Source organism: Cyrtonyx montezumae, unplaced genomic scaffold (assembly GCF_038088225.1).
Source record: "Cyrtonyx montezumae isolate F1298 unplaced genomic scaffold, pur_monq_1.0 scaffold_0, whole genome shotgun sequence".
Lineage (NCBI taxonomy): Eukaryota > Metazoa > Chordata > Aves > Galliformes > Odontophoridae > Cyrtonyx > Cyrtonyx montezumae.
In genome coordinates, this window is record NW_027071824.1 from 6,279,941 (window position 1) to 6,303,957 (window position 24,017).

The window sequence follows — 24,017 nt, forward strand, 5'->3', positions numbered from 1 at the left end:
AAGTACCATGACTTTAAGATGAAAAACGCGACAAACAACAGATCTATTTAACTTTACTTTGACTTTACAGATATATCATTAAATTCAACAATGTTGAGGTTAGCTGAGGAATGAGAATTTTATCAGTGGTTAAAAGCTTCTTTAATATCATTTTTATGATTAAATTTTTAAAATCATGATTGTTCCTATCTGTTTAAGACTATTCTCATTAGTTTTCATAGTTGTTAGAGTCCACTTCAATAATTTACATGTGGACCTTCAACACAGCTGTATCAATAACTGAATTCTTTTTGGCCGTAGTCCATTCCACCTAAATTTCAAAATTGATTCTGAATACATTCTCATGCAATAGCACTTGGGTGATATAGGAGTCTTGAAGGGATCTGCAATTGTTTTTTTTTTTAATTTATATTGTACAACACCACTAGGTACTTAAACACAACAAGATAATTTCCCATGTGGAAAAGCTCCACAACAAAACATATTCTCAGTAGAAAAAATTATTTCTAGGGAAATGCAAGAAATTTGTATGGAAAACTACCTGGGGACAGTGAAGCACTATTACTGCTATTCTTCTCGTGTTTGTCTCTTATAAATGCTTTTGTCAGGAACTTTGTCTTAGACTTTTGACACTTGTATAGTAAGAGAATCTACCTGTGTGAATAACTCATAATTAGAAATGTTTATACAATTTGGGATATAGTATACTTTTTTTGAAGGAGTCTAAGACAGCACTTTCATGGAAGTGAGTCATAGTCTATCTCAAGAGCAACCAAACAGAACTTACACATGAATGAATGTAACCTCCCAACAGATGCTCCGATTTTTCTTTATCTATGACACGTGAAATTTCCTAGGTTCTGTTTTACCCTTTGCAGGTGGAACCAACTGCCAGGCAAAATTTCTGTCTCCCTCAGGAATCTGGGAACCTGTTGCCTTGCATATTGTACTGTTTCTTAACATATGCGACACAAGTGAAAAACACTATAGTCTCTATTTTAACATTTACTTTGGTCTATGTTAATCTGGTCATGTCATCAGAGACGGTGGCCCTATGTTCCACTTTGGCAGCTTTTTAATCTCACTTTCACTGGAGAAATAGGCATTCATTCCACAATAATGGGAAAGAAAAATTACTTCAGATGCATTTGATGATGAAATCATTTCAAGTTCTCTGCTCTTCAAAACAAGCGTAATACTTTCCTCACAGCAGTATAGGGAAAGCCTTGTCTTTCATCTGAACTGCTAACTCATTTGAGAACAACCTGTCTCACCTTTGCTGGGATTTTCTCAACTGTTTATCTCAAGCTAATGAACCTCAGCTGAACCCACCTTTTTCATTTAACATGTTGGGAGCTTTAGAGAGAGAGGGACTAATCAAACTTTCACAATATTTCTACCATTTGTTTCAAAGGCAAAGGCTTATAAAATAATAGACAGTAAAGTATATGTTATTTGTCTGAGACAGGGAATACTGCTACTCAAATCTGCCTGTTACAATGAGGTTTGTTGATGGGAACTCACCACATACCCTGGCACATCCTGGTCCTCTCTGCACTCTACTGGGAGCTGTGGTTAGCAACACCAGGCTGGTTTTGATGGACAACGCCTGGAGGCATCAGCCTTCTGTTTATCTTGCAGAGCAGTTCATCTTTAAGAAATACAGGAATTCTGGATTAGAAATTAAATCACAGCTTCACACATTTGCCAGCATTGAACAGAAATGTAGATCAGAAGGTTATAAGTGACACACACTTTACAGATGGATGAACCAGACTCCTGATGGAGCCATTGGTAAGTAGATTATGTCTCATTTCTAGAAAAGGAGATTCAGATGCCTATGAAACCTTAAAGATGGTGCCCATTCTGAGCTCAGCCCTCTAGACAGCAGATACTGTCTCACTGGGCTGCCACACAATGTTATATTGGGAGTTTCTGGGCACACCAATTCCAGTGATGGCTAAAAAAAAAGACAGTCTTTTTCTACACATCTGCATCTTTCATAACCAAAATTACTACAGGAGTTATAGCAGATATTTTGATCTGTTCAATGGTGTTAGACCTGATATAAATTTGTTTAAATTAAGGGGCAGTCTAGTCCCTGATTGTCAAGCATGAACACAGGCTTTTGCTTTTTTTTTTTTTTTTTTTTGGAAAGAGAACAGGAGGTAAGGCAAAAACAGAAGTGATAACATCAATGATCCTGGAGGGTAAATTATGGGTTGTTAGGTAAAAATGATGAAAACTCATCTGAAGAATTTATTCAGTCTCCTTTAATTCTTAATAACAAGATTGGATAAATCATTTGGGTGGCTATTCATTTATATCTAAAAAATTGGTAGTTAGGCTCCACAGCCTAACTTCGCTTTTGAAAAACGTAATTTTTTAAAATCTTAATTTATTTTGCACAGGACAAGTCACAAGTGTGTGTATCTCTGTCTATAGCTCCATCAGCAACATTCATTCCAGTCCAAGGTCGTCGTACTTTGCTCAGTCATTCTTACTATAAAACACATGACTTGCTTTGTCTACTCCTTCTTCCATTCTCTGTGTGTATATAGACCTCCATGAGTTAATTTTTTAAGGAAATGGGACTAGAAATTCAAATAGTGCATAGGATGAAAATAAAGTAGAATTTCAGACTACAACTTCCATTGCAAATTGATAAAGGGTGGTGAATGCTCCCACAATTCAAAGATTAGTAGTTCCCCAAAACCTAAAGTTATACTGTTATTCTTTTTCACCTTGTTATCAACTCTTTCATATCTTATGACCTTCTGGATCCAGGGAAGCTTAAATACACACTGAGTACAGATAACCTCAAAAAACATCTTTGTTTAAAAGACGCTCATATAGCTAAAGCAACACAGTGATTATAAGTTCAGAGAGTTTGTCCATAAAAGTAACACAACCATCACTGTAACATAGTGTGAAAGTAGAAGATAACCAAAGAACGAGCTACGGAGGCAAGAACTTGAGCTGACATGCTAACTTACATCAGTCTTATATAGTGAAAACAACATATTAAAAATGAGCAACAAAGGCAAATGCAGTCAGTGGATAACTAGTTTGGATTCATGGAGCCCAACAAACATTGACTTAAAAGACAAGTCATGCAAATGTTCCTGATAACTTAAGAGGTCTTCCTGTTCAGTGCATGTTTTGATGAGTGTGGTTCAAGAAGAAATATATAGATATGAAAGTTAAGTAACCAGATCATTCAAATTAATCAATATATAGCCAGCAGACCAAATCATTGAAGTCCATCTTGAATCTATTCATCAAATAGAAAAAAATTTTTGTGCCAATAAGACAAATTTGGCTAGATTCACATCAGGAAGAACCATCTCTGATCTCACCTTTCATTTATCCAAACACACCACTGCAAGTGCAGATGCTCTGAAGAAGATATGCTAAGCTTGGTTCAAGTGTTGAATACCAAGATATTGGGGCCAAAAGGTGAGTGTAATTTTGGAAACCAGAAAAATTATATGGCTTTTATTTTAACCTGATAACTATCTCAATCCAGCTTACAGTTGCCATTTTTAAATTATTATTTAAAACAAGAACAAACAAATTCTCTTAAGAGTGCAAAATCATAAAATTCAGAGGAGTCATTATTGCATTTGTACAGTTTGTAAGCAATGAGTGCCAAAATGCAGTATAACTAGGCCCCTGCAATTTCCTGTCAGGTACAAGTTTTCAGGTTATTATTAAATGTCATTGCTTTAAGTTTGCTGTGGGCAAAAGGTGCTGGGGTAAATTAAGTACAACAATCTCCTAGTTTCCTTTCCCAAGACATGTTACTAAGTAGTTTCCTTCAACTTCCATGAGACCTGTACGTACTTAGAATATGTTTCCATCTAGTAAATCAGTCTACACTGTGCATCTGCCAAATATGTGGAAGTACAAACTAGATTTTGGCTGACATCTCTATCTCAGCATGACAAATGGTAAAGATCTCTCCATCTTTCAAAAATTAAGTAGAAAAAAAGCAGTAGAAAACCCTAATATTGGTTAAAATGTCAGTTGAATTAAATGAGAGTGGTGTGATCTCTACCCATGAGGGGAGAAAAAAAGCAGAGCAGGTATGTTAGAGGTGTAAAAAAATATTGAGTTTCACACATAGCTTGTAGGAGTTGACAAGTGTGCTGGCAGCTGCCTGGTCACGGGGGGCTATGGGATCACAGAAAAATGCAGACAGTGCCTTTATACTGAGAAATGGGAGAGAAACAAACAGAGCAGGCAATGGATGTATTTCCTGACTCGTTAAACCTCAAATTGCTTTGGCCTCAATTCTGAGTTCCCAGAACTGAGAAGGATCAAAATGATATTACCAAGAGAGTTAAGGTACAATGAGACTCCTTCCTTTACACAGATGATATTTTGCAAGACAATATTGATTCCTATTGGACAGCAAACTGGGAAGCAGCAGTGAGGAAGAAGCAAAGTCAGGGCCATTAATGTGTTCATCTGGCAGACAGCACAGACAGGGTGCAGGCATCTCCTCTGGGGAGAGGTGCCCTTCTCCGGGGCTAGGAAAAATATACCCTATTCTGCTGGCCTTCTCCATAAAGTCTGCCAGCACTTCCCTTATTTTTCTAATATCTGACAGGCACTATCCATCTCTCCTTTCTGCTGACATAATTTACTACAAATAGATATAAATAAATATTTTAGGTACATGTGTGCGTATGGTTGTGGCAATTGTAAACATCTGCATGCTCAGATCAAGATCTAACTTTTAAAGTGGGTTTTATTTACCATAAAGCTTTTCCATGAAGACTGATGGAAATTTTTTTCTTTTCTGTCCATTATCTAGCCTTTTGCTAACTCTGATTGATCACCTGGCCTTTCCCTACAACCAAATAATGGCTTCATTGTAGTGATGAATCTATATGCAGCATGAAGTCTATACATACTGGGAGCTGGTCAGAAAAAAAACAACAAAATATAAATAAAAGCTTTAATGTGTAAAGCTTTTATTTTTAATGTGTAAAGGTTTTTTTCAATATTAATGTGAAGCTGGAGCAAGTGAATGAAAATATGATTCTACAAATACTGGGAAAAAATCTTTACTAATAGAGAGCTAGATCGTTGTTTGTTGTTTTTTGTTTTTGTTTTTGTTTGTTTGTTTATTTGTTTTTCTTCTTTCATAGAAAATAATCCACAATTCCAGGAAAGAAAAAGAAAAGTAAATATATTTCCAAATGTATTTCCACCAGAAGCAGACATATTATTTCATATCTTACTGCTGAAACTTTTAAGCTATATTGTCAATAATTTCCAGGTGATGACCGTGAACACACAATGGTTATTTTCAGTTTTGAATGATTCTTATCTTTCAAAATTTTTTACTGGTTTAATTGAAGTACCATTTTCTCTGCAAAATCAGCTTTAATAAAAAAAAATTCTGACAATAGTGTCCTATGCTATCTCAAGTTTTTGAACTTCTCCAAGTATTCAGTGTAATAACTCATGATCGCAGCCTTTCCAAATACAAAATGTAGGCATTTAGAGGTTTTACTGCTCAGTCATTGAACTTCAGTTCCCAGACATCCTATAAGTATCTTTTTTTTAGAAAGATATTTTATACAATTGCCGTTGATAAATTCCTGCTCTGGGGTTCAGGGCATTGTGCTGTGTTTATTTCTTTAATGTGTTGCAATGACTGAAGTTTGTGATGGGTATTTTGATGCTATTTTTATGTGAATTGAAATAAATAAACTAGTACAGTAATACTTATAATTGTTATGAACTCAAAGTTGTACTCATTGTATTATTCCTAAATGCTTTTTATAGTACTTAGTAGAAGGAGAGATTTCGTTACCATCAGCCCATCTACTTTGTGGCAGTTTGGCGGGTGAAAGACCCCACCTCAGCACATCGCTTTTGCAAGTTCTTACCTCTTTACACATATTCAAGTTTAATTGACTTGGAGGTTTAAACACAGTTTTTGCCGAGCAGGGCTGTAATGAATTGAGCATGGTTTCCTCAGCCTAGGCAAGTGGACTGATCTGGGACTGAGGCTTTATGCAGACTTTCCAGAGGCTAATAAACCAGCCCTAGGACTGTGGGGCTTTGGGAAGCCCCTTCCAAGGGCGTGCAACCTCTGCACACCCATATCTCAGCCTGACATAGGCAACAGTGTGGCTGCAGTGGGATGAAGCTACATTTTGCATCAGCCCATCTTGCTGGGTAGATGTGATTTTTGCATCAGAGAATGAATAACCTAAATTTCAGGTAAAAATTGTTAGTTGTTGATTGTGTGGGAAGTCAATCTTCTTACTTTTTTCAGTGCCTATTTTTTCATAACCTTCTTAAGAGCAATGGCTTAGAAAAGGCAATGTAAGGAGAGGTGCTCAGTGTGGGCAGCCACTCAGCCCACCTACCTTGCAAGTCAGGCTGTGCTGTTCCTATTTTGGCTAATGACTTCATACTTTAAAGCACCATGATATCACATGGCAGGTTTTAGCAGATTTGAATTGTGTTGAAATCTTTAGACTTATTCCACCTTTATGCCGAACATCGGAGAAGCTCCAGTTAATCTTCTTTAAGGCCCTATTCGCTTAATGGAAACGCTTAGCTGCATAATTGCTTTGAGCCTATTGCTATTCCAAAAGGAAAATATAATAATCTAATGGTATTGTCTCTATAAGCGAATGAGAATTTCAGGAGTGGATGTTGGTGCCACCCATGTGATCCGGAGAGGTTAATGCAGTTAAAGTTATTTCACAGTCCATTAAGGAGCTTACGGTGACCCATCGACCTTTGAGCCAACAACACGGAATCCATTATCATCACCACGGAGGAGCCGGGGCTCCGCCGGCTCGACAATGGGCCCGGGAAATCCCAAGTTAGTACTTAGTCTAAAAAAATGCACTTTTCTTTCTGCTTCTTGGGTATGGCTATTAATACACCCTCCCATAATTTGTAACATTAACATTGCTGAAGGTACAGAAAAGGACATTGAAATGAAGACGTCAAAACTGCTGACTTGGTTCTGTGTATGATAATACTGGCTACATATTGAAATGGTGGATACAGAACGGGTGAGCTCAAGATGAAGAAAGTCAAGGAACTCGAGGAAATTTGGCAATAAATTATTGAAGGAAATGAAGCTCATTTAAGCAAATAATATCTTTACTCTGCATTTCCTGTGGTTACAAGTTGGTGTTTTGTTGTTTTTTTTTTAATTTCTCTTTTATTATTATTATTTTCAAGGTTCCAATGTTCTTCATATGATTCAGAAACTCAGGGAAAAAAATAAAAAAAAATTTGGAGTTTGCTGTATGTAGCACAGGCATGTTTTAGTTACACAAATATACTTAATTTACATTCCTTTATCAAGAATGTTTACTGTTCTTTTACTGTAACAATTTTATGAAAAGACTGCTAACACTCTGCAGGTTTCTTCACAAGTATGCTTAATAATGTTAACATACATACACATCTCACAGTGTGCAAAGGAATTTTTAAAAAGATAGCATCAGTCACGCAGAAAACAGATTTGTGGTGCCAAGAAGTAAAAATTTAATTTTAAAATCTTGAACTTTAGCAGTGAAGTGTCACGAATTTCAATATTAATGCTGATGAAAATGCATTCCTTCATGTTGCTTAGCAAAATAAATAAGAATAACTGTATGATATTTACATACTCTTGTACCACTCTTTATAAAAATAATACAACATTCTAATATGGAAAAGACTGATCCTAAAGCTCCAAAACCAGTGAATAATCTGTTGCCTTTAAATTTACAAATATGAATATCAACATTGTAAGTGTATTTCTTTTGCTTAGAGATTAAAAGAAAAATATAAATCTTTGTAAAATACTTGCAGGTAATTAAGGATAACATAACTGGAAAGTTGGTGAGTGTCTTTGATATTTCAGGACCCAATTCAGCTAATTAAAAATAAGATTACCATGAGCATTAACTCTCTGTGTGTCAGAAGTAAGGCTGTAGTGATGAAGAAAAGGTATGCCTAGCCATACTATTTTCAAGAACGCAGACTTTTCATAGCTGAATGTATGCACAGGTATTTGAAGGCAGGTTTATGTCCTCCTGATTATTCTAAGAATAGTGTTATTCTGATTATATTTTTAGTCACAGCTCTTGTGTTGAAATTTGAGTCTGTATTATGGAAAGCTTTAAGAAGTTATTCTACATATCTCTGGTACAAAACAGTTAAAACTTGCACAAATCCTAATTTTCTGCATGTTTACAAATATTATGAAGGCACTATGCTAAGACAGGATCCTGTAGAAGTAGTTGAAATAAATACAACAGAATATTTTGCAAGATTCCCCAGAGCTCTGTGTTAGCAGACTACAATTCCTATTTACTCCTTTGTTGAAAAATAAAATTAGCTAAGTGAATGTCTCTCTGACTGTTCAGCAAAGATGAAAGAAGGAAACAAATCTGTGCAACAGAGTTAGTAGGCTTTGCATTACTGCAAATATTAAAATTGCTTTTTTAAAAGTATATTGTTTTCTGGCTCACCACAGAGACAGCCATCTCTTTTTAGAGATAGCTGTGGTCACCCTGTCGTTAGCTAAATAATTCAGTAAAGCAGTGAGAGAAGAATAACAATCTGAGTACTAAATGATAACTAGCCTTAAAAGATATTTTATGAGATACATATTATTTTAGAAAACTGGTGAAGTCATCAGGTTTTTACGTGAGAAGAATACCACGCTGGCAATATTCCTTCTGTTTCAAGTCCTTATTTGTAATAATGAAGGGGTCATTTTGTTAATTCCTGCTCTCCTTCTCTACAGCAGTTTGTAGCCTCACAGATCCCCAATCCTCAGTCTCTTTCTTTCACAGACACGCAGAGGCACTCTCAAATACATCTACAGAGTAGCAATTATTGAGAAAGTAATCACAGTAAATTTAGGTGGGTATAATAATATAATACAAGTAATTAATCATGAGGTGTTGGATTCATTATGTCAACAAACTAGATGAAATCTCCTTGGGAGTGTGATATTAAACAATATGTAAGAATGATTTCTTTTAAGTGACAGGCAGAGATAATCAATCACAAAACTATCTGACAAAGCAACATATCCATAAAACTGGAACATTTGGAACCAGGAAGTGTAGATAGCAGCTCTGAAAAATAAGATACCTTTCATAAAATTCTTCTGCAATTAGTATTAATATATGGTCTATCAGAACAATTGACATATTTTATTGCATAACTCAGGTGAAGCAATAACGGAAGTTTCAGATATAATTTATTTCTGAGGAGTAGATCCCTATAATCTTTACAATTGTAAGGATTAAGTCTTCAAGAAAAAAGAAAATCTGAAAGATTTTAGGGAAAGTTATAAAAAATGCAATCACTCCAAAAATCTCTACATTTTACAATATCAGCAAAAGAAAAAAATAACATAAAGGCATACATAGGAAGTCCCATCACCAGACAACGAGCAGCAAGCAGAAGCTGTTTTTCTATCTGGAAAGCATGTACAGGGTTACAAATCTCAGGCAAAAGTTAGCAATAACTCAATAATGAAATAGTAACTGAGCAGTGAAAATCTTTGGACATAAATGGAGATCCAAAACGAGTCTCAGCCTTCAGTAGCCAAAAATAAACCGGTTCTTGGCTGAAAGACATAAGTGCTATTGTGAAATTGATATCCCTCCTTGGCTTATTCCCAGACAATATGTTGCCTTTCTGGGGGCTGATCAATGTGATTGATGTGATGTGTGAAATCCAGGAGGGAGCTCCCCTTTAATCAAACCTACTGTCCTCCACTGATAGGCAGCTGTGGACTAACATATTCTTCCCCCTTGTTCCCTCCAGCTTGCCTGAGAGATCATACAGTCAAATAAAAAAAGGACGAGAAGGGAGAGGAAAACAAACTGCCAGACAGGACATGAGAGGGCAGCAACTGAGCAGTGTATTTAGTCCTTAAAAAAGAAAAGGCTGAATCTCCCCACACAACACCAGGGCTGGCTCACAAAAGACAGCCCTCCTGCAATGCTTTAGCACTGGGATCTGTCTCTCCAAGACCAGTCCCAATGCCCCCGCAATGAAGCCCCATCAGCACTGTGCACCTCTCATCCCATTGGTTTCAGTATTGATCTGATCTCATTATCACGCTTTGGGCTGGTGCAGAGGTAAAATAATTAGGGCTAAAAATACCTTAAAAGGTTCTTAGATGTTGCTTTAGTAATTTAGACATGATGTAATTGTCTCTGTAAAGAATTTTAAATACTGACCCATTCTAATTTTACACATCACTGGCTTATGATCCTATAGGTCTCTCTTTTGCTTGTAGAACAAAAGACACGCTGTACCTGTCCAGTTGCTTTTGTTATTGTAGTTCATGCAGGACATCCTTTTCAGTCAATCAGCAAAAAAGTTGTTAATATTTCTCCAGCATGTAGGATGAATTGAATAGATCTAGCTCAAAAGATTAACATTACAGGATGATATTCATTTTTAACAATCTTTCTCTAATCATTGTAAAGATTTCAGAGTTACATATCTCATCTGATTAACTTTTATACAATTTGTTGTATTATTATAACACTTGCATATGCTACCTTGATGCCAGATTGCCAGCTATTTCATAAATAATCAGCTAAGAAAGCGCAGTCAGCCCTTAGATGGAAAATGAATATGGTTTTGAAGCAAACCCAAGATAAAATAACTCTTTTCTGTTTCATAAACAAAGTATGTAAAAGATCTTTACATCTTTATCTTTATAAAATTAGTGAATCCAAAGATGCAGTAGCCAGAGAAAATGTAGTCTGAATAATACCCATAACATGTGAGTAAATATAAGTCAGTTTACAGAAGTTTCAAATGCATCCCACCTTTGAGTGTGTGGGCAAAATCATGGAGACTGTCACTAATTGTAGAATACATCTTCATGTCTTATAAAATTAATTTACAAAGATAAACTGTTATCTTTGCTGAATTCGGTTCTTTGTCACTAAAGGAGCAAAGACATTGTTTGTTCCAGCTATTCTACACTTGTGACTGCTGTTTGATGGTAGGTTTTGTTTGATTGCTATTGCAGTCAAGTGTCGAAGGCTTGGAGGAGACTCCTGGAGTGTTAAACCCAAGATACCATACTGTTCTAGAGGTAACCAAGAGCACAGATGTAGGCATTCCTGCAAGAAGACCTACCTTTCTCCTTCTGCATCTTGAGTATTGAAAATATATATTTGCATCAGCTGATTCTCTTCCATATTAAAGAGTAGATAACAATCTGTTGTACAGAAGTGAAGGCATGAAATGAGGTTTCAATCACACGGGAGACAAACATCTCCTAGCTGTCATGCCAAAATGTTTGTTGGACAAATGTTGCCATGGAAATTAACCCAAACTAGAAGTTTTTTTTATTTGTTTGTTTGTTTGTTTGTTTGTTTGTTTAATTAAAGGAAAGCTGCATAAATATGGAGGGGGTAGGCCTCTTCTCCCTGATAAGTAATGACAGGACGAGAGGGAATGGCCACAAGTTGCGCCAGGGAAGATTTAGATTAGACCTCAGGAAGCATTTCTTTTCTGAAAGAGTGGTCAGGCACTGGAATGGCCTGCCTAGGGAGGTGGTTGAGGCACCATCCCTAGCGCTGTTCAAGAAGCGTTTAGATGAGGTGCTAAAGGACTTAGTTTAGTAGTTGGGTAGAGATAGTGATAGGAGGATGGTTGGACTAGATGATCTTATAGGTCCTTTCCAACCTTATGAACTTATGAACTTATGAACTTATGAATATTATCTCCAAATCATAATGTCTGGTATGGAAGAAAATTTATTCGATATCATTGAACTACACTGTAGGAAAACTTTTAATTAAATAACTAAAAAATATCAATATAATAAAAACAAAACACACATAGTAAATATTTCAGATGTGACTCAGTTCACTAAAGCAAGATATCAGTGAATATACATTAGGTTGCTCTAAAAGTAATGCCTCCTATTTATTTCCATGTAAACTACAATAGATACAAAGAGCATAATAACACCATTTGATAAAGCAGATTCTCAGCTACAGAACACCATTTTTCATCAGTCACTGCCATTAGCTATGCATTTTCACCAGTAATGAACAAAAGACTGCATGCCTCACTCACAAAAATCTGCACCAGCAGAGGTGACCCCCTCTTTCACAGTTGTCATGACAAAGCTGTTGCTATGAAAATATTGCCTACACAGTTCAACTTTGACTGTGCTCACATCCACTGTTTGGTCTACATAAATGTTCAGTAAGTGTCAATGAATGTCAGTGGGTACAAAGTTTTCCATCTGGAGGAGTTAACTTCCACAACTTCACATCATACGCACTTCCAAGTCAGATGTCATTTTGTCAGACTGCCCCTCAGTCTGTCACGTGGTAAAAATATGTAATGGATTATTTGTGAGAACATTCAACCTCTACTGCTATATCACCAACATCCGCCTCTGACATTGTGGACCAACATTACGAAATGGTGGTCGGTCTGGATGATCTTACAAGTCTTTTCCAACCTTGGTCTTCCTGTGATTCTGTGAAATAGGAGGCAATACTTTTGGAGCAGCCCTAATATTCTGATAGTAATGCTAGCACACATTCATTGAATATAGCTTCAGAATGAATATCCTACTAAATACATTTTCATTGGAGAGCACTGAAAGATTTCACAGTGTGATCTCAATTGGGCTGCTGCAGTGAGTTCTGCAGATAACGTCTAAGCACAAATGCTGAACAATGGGTCGACTGCCAAATTCTTATTTGTCCTTCACATGAAGACCATATTGACTGTTTCAAAAACTCTTTGTATGAGCCATTATTTTCAAATTGTTTCCCAACTTATACTGCAATTGAAAATTGGACAGCTCTTCAATTGCTCCTGCATTTCAATTGATTACCAATACAGGTTTTCAGAATTAAGAATATTGCTCTATTCTTTTCCAGAGCATCATGTTGACTTTGGGTTGTGATCATTTAAATATTGCTGTACAGTTTATGTTGGGCTCTGGTGTTAAGATAACAGAAGGGAGAATCAATTAGATTTATTATCTCTAAACTGTACAGTAAGTGATAAGACAACCCTTACACATAATGTAGCATTCATTCTCAAGGACTTGTATACCTGTACAGCTTTAATAGCTTAAGTACCAGAGTGAATTATGGTGTCACATACAAAGGAAAAATATTTCAGAATGAAATTAAAATGACAACGCTGTGGAAGAAGAAAAAAACAACAAGAAGTTGGTAGATAGAAGTCCTCACTCAGGAACATGAGAGGCTTATAAACATCGTGCAATGGCTGAAATCTAAAGTGTAAGTTACAGCTTGGACACAGAGTCACAATTGGAGCAACCTTTGTCCAGACCTCTTGAGCTTTCCTGACTTTCTCTTGTCCAGAAATCTGGTTTCATTCTTTAACACTACACCAGGCTTAGAACTGCCTTAAACTTAAACTTCCTTAACTCCCACTAAACTCAGACTCCTATTGTAAGTGAAAATAACCAGACTTGTGGAAATGAAGGCTGATGATTTGCATCCTTTAAGTGAATTGTCTCATGCAGAAAGAGCACTGTGAATTGCTGCAAAGTCAGCTGAAGTCAAGTTGAGCCATTTTACGATATCAGTGAACTTTGATTGTATTGTCAAACTACAGTAACAAAAAGTAATTAAAAAAACTTAGCTTCTTAATTGAAAAGCAGAAGTAGCACCCTTTCTTTTTCTAGTCATCATTAGAGATTTTCCTCCATTCATTCAAATTCCAATCAAATTGATGGGATAACATAGTGAGGAAGGTCATATATACAAAGGATAGGGAGCTTGATCTATCCTCTACAAAATCAATGGAAAGTTTCCAGTTGGTTTCAATGAGAGTAAGACTGAGACCATAGGCCTTTTAATATTTGCATGTAATTCTTCAGAGTCAAGTAAGTGTTCTGCTTTCAGTGACTTTGAAAAAAGAGAGGACCATTCGTCTGAATAAATTATTCAAAATCAACCTTGGAAATATCTCCCCGTCTAAAGTACACTTATACCTCTGTCTTCTTTTGAAAGAAGGTAAGGAATCAGTTTCTCAGTAAATAATTTCCATGTCTATTAACTTCTCCTAGTATATTACTTTTTCAGTTTTTCCACTGTGACAATATCTTGCATGAAATGTAAGGATATTCCCTTAGATTTGTGGCTTCTGTAACGCACAGCTCATCTGGTAGTCTATTGATTTGTATGTTATTTGAACTGGATTTGCCAATTTTGCATTCTAAAACTGAGACATCTGAAGGGACAAGTATCCAACATGCTATGGAAAGTTAAGACTCTGCTCCCAGATATAATAGACATACTGATTCCTGAGTGTTAGGTTCTCCAGTGAGTGCTCACCTGCTGTCCATTCATGACACATGCTGTCTAAATGACATTTAAGAAGCATGTTACCACTGGAGTGGTGAATTGGAAGTGTGGCATCTTTCTGAAGCTGTAACACTTATTTTCAACATTTATTTTACTTAACTTGACAAGCCACAGATCTGAAAAGGTTCATGTCTAGACTGGGTAATACTGCAAAAATATCATATTACTGCAGAGAGTGGTGTCAGACACTCAGACACTGCTACATGTACTCCATAGATGACATAATACTTGGAGAGAATTACATTATGCTGCTGAGAATACCAGTTTGTGTGGGTATAGTGCGAATTCCTGGCAAGCTTTGGCTCTCGAAGTTTCTAATATTCTCTGCAATGTCACCCTTATCTGGGTAGCTATAGAGCCCTTCCTATAGTCTCTGTACAATATTATTATGTTATTAATTACATTATTATGTTATTATATTATTACTAATATTTTTATTATTCTCTTATTGTCAAATTATAGTCTCTAATTTTCAATCTCTCTGCTCAATTTCTTTCTGTGTTGTAATTGAGGATTTTAAGTAATTACCAGTTTTGTAATGCAACGCTTTCTAATCATATACAATCCCATAGAATTCCCCTTAATATCACTAGATACACTAGGCAGGCTTACTGAAATATGAACTATACATGAATAATTAGAGTAATCCAGCTGTTCAAAATCTAATCCACTTCCTGTTTAAATCAAAAGGAAATGTTCTTCAGACATTGTTTGGTTAGATGTACGAAGGTCCAAGGACCCAAACAAGACAAGAAGGCGGGTAAAAGTACATATATTTATCCCACATCTGGTCCCAAGGGCTACTTCAGGAAAGAAAATTTTACTTAAATTCATTCATCTGACACAAGGAATGGGAGTGGAAACAAGAAGGTTTTGTACCAAAGGTTAGTCCGTGGCTGTCCTAGGACCCAGATTGCTTAAACCCTTCCACCAGCACCTGGTCTACAGAGCCAGCTGCTCTTATCTAGACTTAAGAGTGGTCCGTATAACTTTGATCAAACCTTTTGTAAATTGAGAGAAAACTTAAAATTCAAAGATGATCTTCAGATGTAAGAGCTTCTAGCATCTTATTATTTGATCAGATAGTTTGGAAAGTCTGTATTTTGGATTTAGGAGCCTAACATGGCAACAAGGCAACAGACCAGACCAATATCTTTTACCATTTTAGCAATTGTGATTCTGTTGGATGTGAGGGGTTGCACGGTATTACTCTGCTGAATTCCTAGAGGTTACATCTGGTGAGAAATCAGGACTAAAAGCAGAAATATTTTACATCACTTAAAAAAGATAAAGGAAAATTCTTCAACTATTATGCTTAAAAAAGAAATCTCAACAAAGTTTTTAAACCCTCTGATTTCATCATTAAAATGTTGTATCATGATATTTTACTTCGATGTTCTTATGCCTCTAGATTATAATAATCTAAATGGTAAAAAGTCTGTTTGCAATAGTCGAAAATCAGCTGGATCAAGTCAGTTCTCTCAAGTGAATCCATGTGTACTGATTTACACCGCAGTTGATCTGATTATCTCATACAAGAGGCAGCAACTTTAATAAAACCCTCCTTTAAGAAGCATACTTGTTTATTGTTATCTTTAATATTCTGCGAAAACAAGAAATACTTGAAGGTAAGCAGCTTTAATACATGTATTGATTTCCTTTATTTAAAATATTAATGAACTGACTGAAACAAGCTATGTTTAAAAAAAATATATCAGATTTAAACAACATGCATGATGTTTTCTACATGATCCCAAGTGTTTATATATTAAAAACCAAATTAAAACTGATTAGTTGATAATGACTGCAGATGCTGACCTTTGGAAAGATTTATTAGTCCTGCAAACTGTGAACTGGGCTACCTGCTCATTCTGACCTTGATACAAGAACAGCAACAGCGAATGGTAGATTTAACCCTTGCTTATTCTAAAAGTAAATTCCAGCTAAAAGAAACAGCAGAAATTCTGGGCTATGAATACTAAGACAAGTTCTTTTTCTTTTTTCAAATGACGATATCCTTGGAAATCAAATTAATGTATTCTATCTCCTTTGTTCATTACTAATAAACATATTTTTACCTGATATAAAAGATTTGGGAAACGGTTTTATTATTCAAGCTATATAATTTCTATCCAACAGCAAAGACAGAAGAATGTGCATCATACAAAAAGACAACTGCCTTGATTCGGTCTCATGATGGGTCTCATTCATTCTCCATTGCAGGCAGCACAAATATTCCCACTGACTTCAGTATGAGCATGCACAAGTCAGATGTGGAAAAAAACTGTAACTTGAAAGCAGACATCGATCAAGGTAAAAAGTCAATAAGACTTGTAAATATCTGAGAAAATGATTTAATTGCAATTTAGGCTTAAATAATGATGATAACTGGAACTGCTTTAGCTTACTTTTTATTTATTTATTGTACCTTGTTTTCAGGAGCCTGTTAACAACTCTTTTTAAGCTCACAATTCATGCCTAATGACTTTAATACTACCCATTACAACACTGATAAAGCCTGCTTTTAGCAACTACTGTATGCCTTACTAAATTAACACCAAACACAAGTGATTATTCTTGTGCTTTTAAGGATAAAGCTCTCAAGTCTGAGCTGTCTGGTAAATGGATTCAGACTGCAGCAACTGGTTATATGAGCTAATCTTAGATAGTGGGGGGAGGAATAGGAAAAGAACTAGGAGGGAAGGGGATGGTTGCTTTTACTTTTTCTTTTTTTTCTGTTCTCCTTTTTTCCCCTACCACCCTGTGATCTACACTGCAATCTGTTTTGTCTGTTGCTTCTGACAGTATCACAGGGAACCTCGCTTGGTTAGATTGATTGGTACCTCCAACTTAGCCATTTTCTTGCAGAATGGCTGCCTGTTTTTGCCTAATGATGTTACATTTGTCCTGCAGATGATGTAGAGCATGCTGCAGAGGATGAACGGCTCTGCTCTGATCACTCCTTACTTGGCAAGTACTCACGCTTCACACCAACACTCCTCAGGACCATTAATATTATATATAGATACCCTTGTCACAGATTTACATTCGGTGATCCGAAATCAGGACAGGAAGGGTGAAGCACACGGGGGGTGTGTGGGTGAGGAGGTGAGCTGATTTATTGTGAGGACTGTTTGTGAATAAAAAGGAAGTGATCAAATTTATATTAATGTCTTGACCTATATTCTCAGTGCTGATTTCTTCACCACTCAAGCCCGAAGTGCCTTTCCTCCTTCAACAGATTTCAAGAAGACTTTATAAACGTGATGCTTCTATGTCTAGATCCAAATTTAGTTGCCATAAAATCTTTGAAATCATAATTTTGTGCATCAGTAACAGCCCTTGAGGAGACTAATCAGTCATGAAGTAGAAGCCAGACTCTCAATCCCTAAAACAGTACATGCACGATCTGGCATCCACAACTGGAGCCCCAATCACTGATGCTGTAAAACACAGAGAGCAGTTGCCGTGTTACCTCAATTTATGTACAAAATCATAGAACCTAAGTTTCTCTAATTCTATATATGTGAATAAGTATGACTATATATGTAAGTCTTACAGCTTGCTTGGAAGTTCATCTTAGAAAATCTTTGGCTTACACCTTACAAAGAGAATATCAAGCCATTCTCAAATGTGCCATGAAGATGAAGAATCAAAGAACTCAGAGCAGCAGAAATAAGTTTACTTACAATCTATCCTTAGTGTCTTTTATTTATGCCTTCTGATATCTAATAATTTAGCACAACACATTTTTCATCTGATGTTTTCTTTTGTTCAGTGCATATGGAAACCTGCTCTGGGGATGAATCAGAATTCCAGAAGAATTCTCCCTTAATTTTTCAGAAGATGTAGGCCACAGAAAGGATGAGGCAGGAGATTTTCTGTGGCTTCTTAAGAGGTATTTGCTAAGTCATCTACATTCTTTACTGATTTCTCAGTGACTCCCTTGAGGTCCAGAGGTCAGGTTGCTAAACAGGAAAAAAAAAAACATTTTGAAGATCTGTGCCTTTCCTCTGTCTCAGTGCAGTGGAGATAATAAAGCTACTTTAGGAGCAGTATGAAATACAGCAAAAGTGTTAAATGTTTCCTAAATCTCTAAAAACAAATGCTAGGACTATGTAAATATTCTGATTGGCAGAAAATTCTCCCTATGTATAACAATTGTGAAACTTGAAAATTTTCATTATGTACTGAACAGAATGCTTAATTTTTGACTTTCTTTTTGCTTTTTGTAGATAATTTTTTTTTTCTTTTTTCCTGGGTGATAAATTGTTTCAAAGTGAAAGAATGGTTTCATGTAGAAAGTGTTGAAATAAATTGATGTGCTATGAAAGATTTGCTGTTGATCCAGAGAATATTGAAATGCATGATTTTGGCCATCTGTTTTAAGGGCAGTTTTTTTATTCACCTTTATGTTTTGGCTGTAGCAGCTGCCTGAAATTGTTACAAATTGTCAAAATATTTTTGGTGCCAAAAAGCTATGTCTTCCAGTGCAGAAAAATATTCTGACTGTTGCTCTGCTCTGTCTGATATTCCCTGAACCATGGAAATATAACAAGAGAGATTAAACAAGAAGCCTGAATGGTTCTTGTTGCATGGAAAGCTGTATTGACTCCGGCACTGTAGATGAGCTTGAACCCACAGTCACTGCAATATTGCAATGAAGTGCTAAGGAGAAAAAAACACTGCACTATTATGAGTACTGTGTAGTGATCCAGTGAGCTAAGCTCTCTCTCCTACTCACCCTGGGTGGATGGTCAGCAGTCAATTAATGATCTCTTAATACTTCTCAAAAGTATATTCAAATAAGTCATTTATGGTTCATTAAATACATGCTCTTGGTACTTCAAAACCACAGCTTTGTAAGAACAGTTTGAGACACCTGATCTAAAACACAGCCTAGGATTGTTCTGCTTTCTTAATCACTTTGCTACTTATCCAAAAGAATTTAGAGTGAGCATCACTGCACTTTTCCAGTCTGGGTTAGTGAAGCAACAACACTTAGCTAATGACCTTGACCATTCTGGTACTGTAATCTCTGATTTCTAGATCAAAAGTTTGTCAGTATTCACAAAATTAAAATTTTCAGATTTGAAAAATAAGAAAATTAAAGGATAGTTAGGCCTCAAATGTTTTCTTGTCTGACCCTTTACATCTAGATTTATTCCATCAACTACCATATCAAGCATAAACTCATACTAGCTGATTACCATCAATGCAACTAGCATAAACTAATATGCCATCTTGCCTGGTTGCAATTATAAAGTTTTCTAATAAAATACTTTAAAATTACTTATGTTAATTTAGTTAACATGTTAAGGTTAACACGTACTGAGCAGGAAATTGTGTTGTATTAATTTCAGCACACACACCACTCTTATTTGCCAACCATATCACTCTTCTTCAACATTTTATAATTATCATTAATTACCAATTTATAATAAGTTTATTCAGCTAATTCAGTGCTGTTCATGCCCTGAAGCATAAACTAATACTGGTATCATTTGAACCTGTGACTAATTATAAAATTCTGATACCATTAGGTAGCCTGTTCTATAAATGATTTCATTCTCTCAGGTAACCAAAGACTTTTTTAAAAATTATGAACAGAAAAGAGAGGCATTCCTGATTAGTTCCCTTGAATTTTGCCACATCAAGGTTTTCGAGGGTTTTATATTGAAACAAAATGCTTATTCACAATTAGAAATTAGAATAGAATAAGTTAGTACAATCTAAGATAAACGAAATTAGAAAATAAGAACTAAATACATGTTAACAGAGTTTAAACTCAGAGAATGGAGAGAAAATACATAGCAGAAAAGCCTAAAGAAATTTTACCTCTTGAAGGTAAAATTTGAGTATAACTCTCCCAGGTAGCAAAGTTTTTTACTGAGTAACTTCTGTACCATTCTAAATGGCAGTAGTTAATATCTTTGATAGGTACTATAAAGAATGATTTTGTAGTGGACAGAAAAGTTTTTCTTCTGATTATAAACTCTTAAAGAAACTAAGGAATTGTGTATTAGAGAATCCTGCAAGATGATCTAGAATTTTGACTATGATGTAACAGCCCAATCTTACGAAGAAATATTAACACAGTAATGCTAACACTAGCCTATCCAGTAAGAATAGTGGATTGGCTCTAATGCATATAGGAAGCATGCATGATATAGTTGTATATTTTTCATATAGAATAACTAAACCATGCCTAGCTAGAGAAGTAGAAGTTGCAGTAGCATTTGTTTCCCACATTCCTTTTTATACAGGGTATGTAGGATTTCTTTTTCCCAGTTTAGTTGATTCCTCAGCTGTTCCTCAGCAAATCCACTTAAACATTACACTTCCCCTAACACTCAAATGCAAACAGTCCTCCTTCTTGTACTTTATTAAGGGAAAGCAAGTTTGTCTCGAACAAACCACCCCTAGTCTTGAAGTCCCATTGTAACAACTAGATTTTAGCCAAGAGATCATTGGTCATTCAATCACTTTCACTGCATATTAAAAGAATGAGCACAAGGTTTTAGACATTCCACAAAAATATTCAGATAAATGCATCAGACATACATACAGCTGACTGACTCCATCAAAATTCTGAAAAATTACCAACATTTCAACTGCTAACTAGCAGAACTAAGTGACTATCTGTCACGCAGATCAGTTAATATCCAGACATTATGACTACTGTGCTAGACATCTTGAGTGCCTCACTTCAAAACTCCCAGCCCATTTGGTTAAGAATCTGTGATTTCTGAATTTCTATTGCTATCTTTCAAGGTCTATCTGAATTTTCTTGTACACTATTGGTAGCTGTAAGAGGTCCACCTCAATTCTACTTTTGTTGTCTCCTCTTTGTTCTGGAGCTCCTATTCACAGACAGAAAGAGAGATAGAGGAGTGCAGGAGGAGGAGGAAAGAAAAACAATGATGACTTTCCAAAAAACATAATGGGACACACACACCTCTCACTTATCAAAGGAAGAGAAGTCTAGACCATGCTCAGCAGTTCAAATTATTTTCCATATTAAAGGCAAAATAATTCTTTAGGAATCTGACTCTAAGCCACTGATAGTTTCCTCTGAGGAATTTTCTTTCTGTCCTATGCAACCAGAGCTGCTAGCATTACATGCAGAGGCGGTTGTCTTTTATGTTTAGCATTTGGTGGAGGAGGAACCTGCAGGTACAATGAGGAATAGACAGGTAAGGCACTAAAGGACAATTGTTCCATTTGGATGTTGCTCTAGAGACACCCCATAGTTCATCCAATGTACAACCTATCCTTAAAAATCCTTATATACTTCTCCTTTAAGCCTCTCCAACCTTCCAATTCACTGAAAACTAAAAGATGATTCTGCATCTTAGTGAAGATGTCAAAGGTAGTTTATTATCATGTTTTTTTCCTGCATGGCTTCTACTGGCAAGATTAAGTCATGAAGACAGCTATTTTTGTGTCTTTAAATATCTGAGAGATCAAAATATAGGTCTACTTTTGGCTTCCATAAGCTTAGGTTAAGCACTCCTGTGAACACTTTGGGTTATGTATGACCATAGGCATAATGATTGCTACCCTACCAAATGTGTGATGAAATTCTTGATCTATTTTCAAAGCTGTAGCAGTGCCTCCAGGACAGCCATTGTTGTTCTACAAATAAATATGTAGGAGTACAGATACTGAGGTCTAGATTTTTCCTTCTCAGCTTGATGACATGCTTCTAGCTAGTATCTGTCAAAAACTGACCACAGAATCACTGTGATTGTAGAAGTCACCAAGTACAAGAAATGAGAGATATTACCTTGTACTGAACTAATTTCATATAATAAATAGGATGGAATAAGGATAAATATATTTTAATAGCAGCTTTGCCCTTTGCAGAACTGTATGGTGCTGGACATAAAATGCAGTGGGAGAACCTTGATGGGTTGATGTTAGAGAAGGAGACTCAAGGAGCTGCAAATGAATGAGCATGGGAGTCAAGTCCTAAATTGAATCAGAGAGCGATTCGTTCAACAGTATAAAGCATACTTGTAATGTCTGAAATCCAGACTGATCTTCTCAACATTTTTGTCATCTCTGATTCCTCCTTTCATAGCTCCAATTGTGCAAGGATGATTTCTGCCTATCTGTGCCTCGGATCATAGAAACAGCCTCTCTGATAAGCATGAGTAGTCATTTTAAGACAAGTTTCAAAGAGAGAAGAAAGAAATCTTCAAGTGTGCAATTATAGAATAAATGATATTTTAAAATGATGATAACTCTGAGTGAGGGATGGATTATATTTGATAAATATTTCTTATGAAATTCTTCAATCTTGTTCCTTATATTGCTGGAGCATATGCAGGGTGATTAAAAATTCTGATCTCACACGGTTGGTTGCAATTCACGGTTTTGATTAATCAGAAAATTGGTTTAATCATTTGTTGCTAGGAATAATAAATTAATGCAGATGAAGTCCATACTGCTGTCTGTTGAACTATGAATCTGATACAACAGACATTTCTAAGAATTCAGAGACATATTTACGTGAGAAAGAATATTCAGCAATATGTTTGATCTATACTTCTGTCTTCACTGCTCTGTTTGAAGTATTTGAGGTAGTTTGCTGTTGTATCTGTCCAACATTTAATTTCTTTTTGTATTCACAGACTGTAAGCAAATATTAGAAACTAATGTAGCGAGGCATATTAATATTATTAGCTGGCATTTTGAATAATGGAGTCATGATAAAATGCTACATTGGAGATGTACCCTGGACAAAGATAATTAACAGTCTACAGTCTTTATTCCAATATATTATGATTTCTCTACTTAGACAATAACTCTGAAATCCATGCTTTAAGAATTTATAATTATATGTTGTGTGCCATTGTGGTGTGGCTAGGTTGTATCAGTCCAGACAGGATTTCTCTGATACTATCACTTTTTAGAAATATAATTCTAGATTAACTATCAATTATATGATTTTAAATTCACTATAAATTGCAGAATTTTTATTTACGTTGTACCTGCTGGTTTTTAATGCTGGTTTTTAGCAATGTCAGAAATTTTAACTTTTTGATCTGAATAGTGTCCTATTAAGAACGATTTTTTTTCATATAAATAATAAATAATACCATTGTTTTTCTTTATTAATAAAAAAATAGTTTTTCATGCACACACAAATGCACTTTCAGACAGAAATAGACTTCTCAGTTTCACTGTGCACAGTTCTGCGTTGATGGAATTCATCTATTCAGTAAAAAGAATATTTTGAAGAAAGATGAATATAACATGGACAGCTTTTACCTAGATAAAAGTCACCTGTCAGTAAGTGAGTACTGATCTCAGGAAATTGGCACTAACTCTAGTTATATGTCAAGCACCTTTATTTGGAGAGTTATGCATTTCCTGAGATGGGTCAGTTCTGCAGGAAAAAAATCAATAAGAAGAGCAAGAAATGAAATAAAAAGTAAGCCTGTTTTTGGCAGGTTGTTTTTCCTCTTCATCACTGACATAAGCAAGCATTTTATGGCTTATATCTATCCATCTACTGCTGTATAAATTTTCAATGTGTGTGAAGACTGTTGATCCAAGGAGAGAATATAGGATACAATGCCAGGACACTCCACAGTGATAACCCTCCACAGATTTTTTTCATGTAAG

The 24,017-nt window shown here is 35.7% G+C and overlaps 1 protein-coding gene across 1 annotated transcript in view; it reads right to left on the minus strand.

Moving 5' to 3' along the window:
• Positions 1–1,611: 1,611 nt before the first annotated feature.
• SPATA17 (spermatogenesis associated 17) overlaps positions 1,612–24,017 on the minus strand; it is a 161,527-nt gene continuing 139,121 nt past the window's right edge. The window contains exon 10 of the mRNA XM_065745477.1: positions 1,612–1,651. Within this exon, the coding sequence (XP_065601549.1) occupies positions 1,631–1,651 (21 nt within the window). The 3' untranslated portion in view covers positions 1,612–1,630. The remainder of the gene's footprint in view (positions 1,652–24,017) is intronic.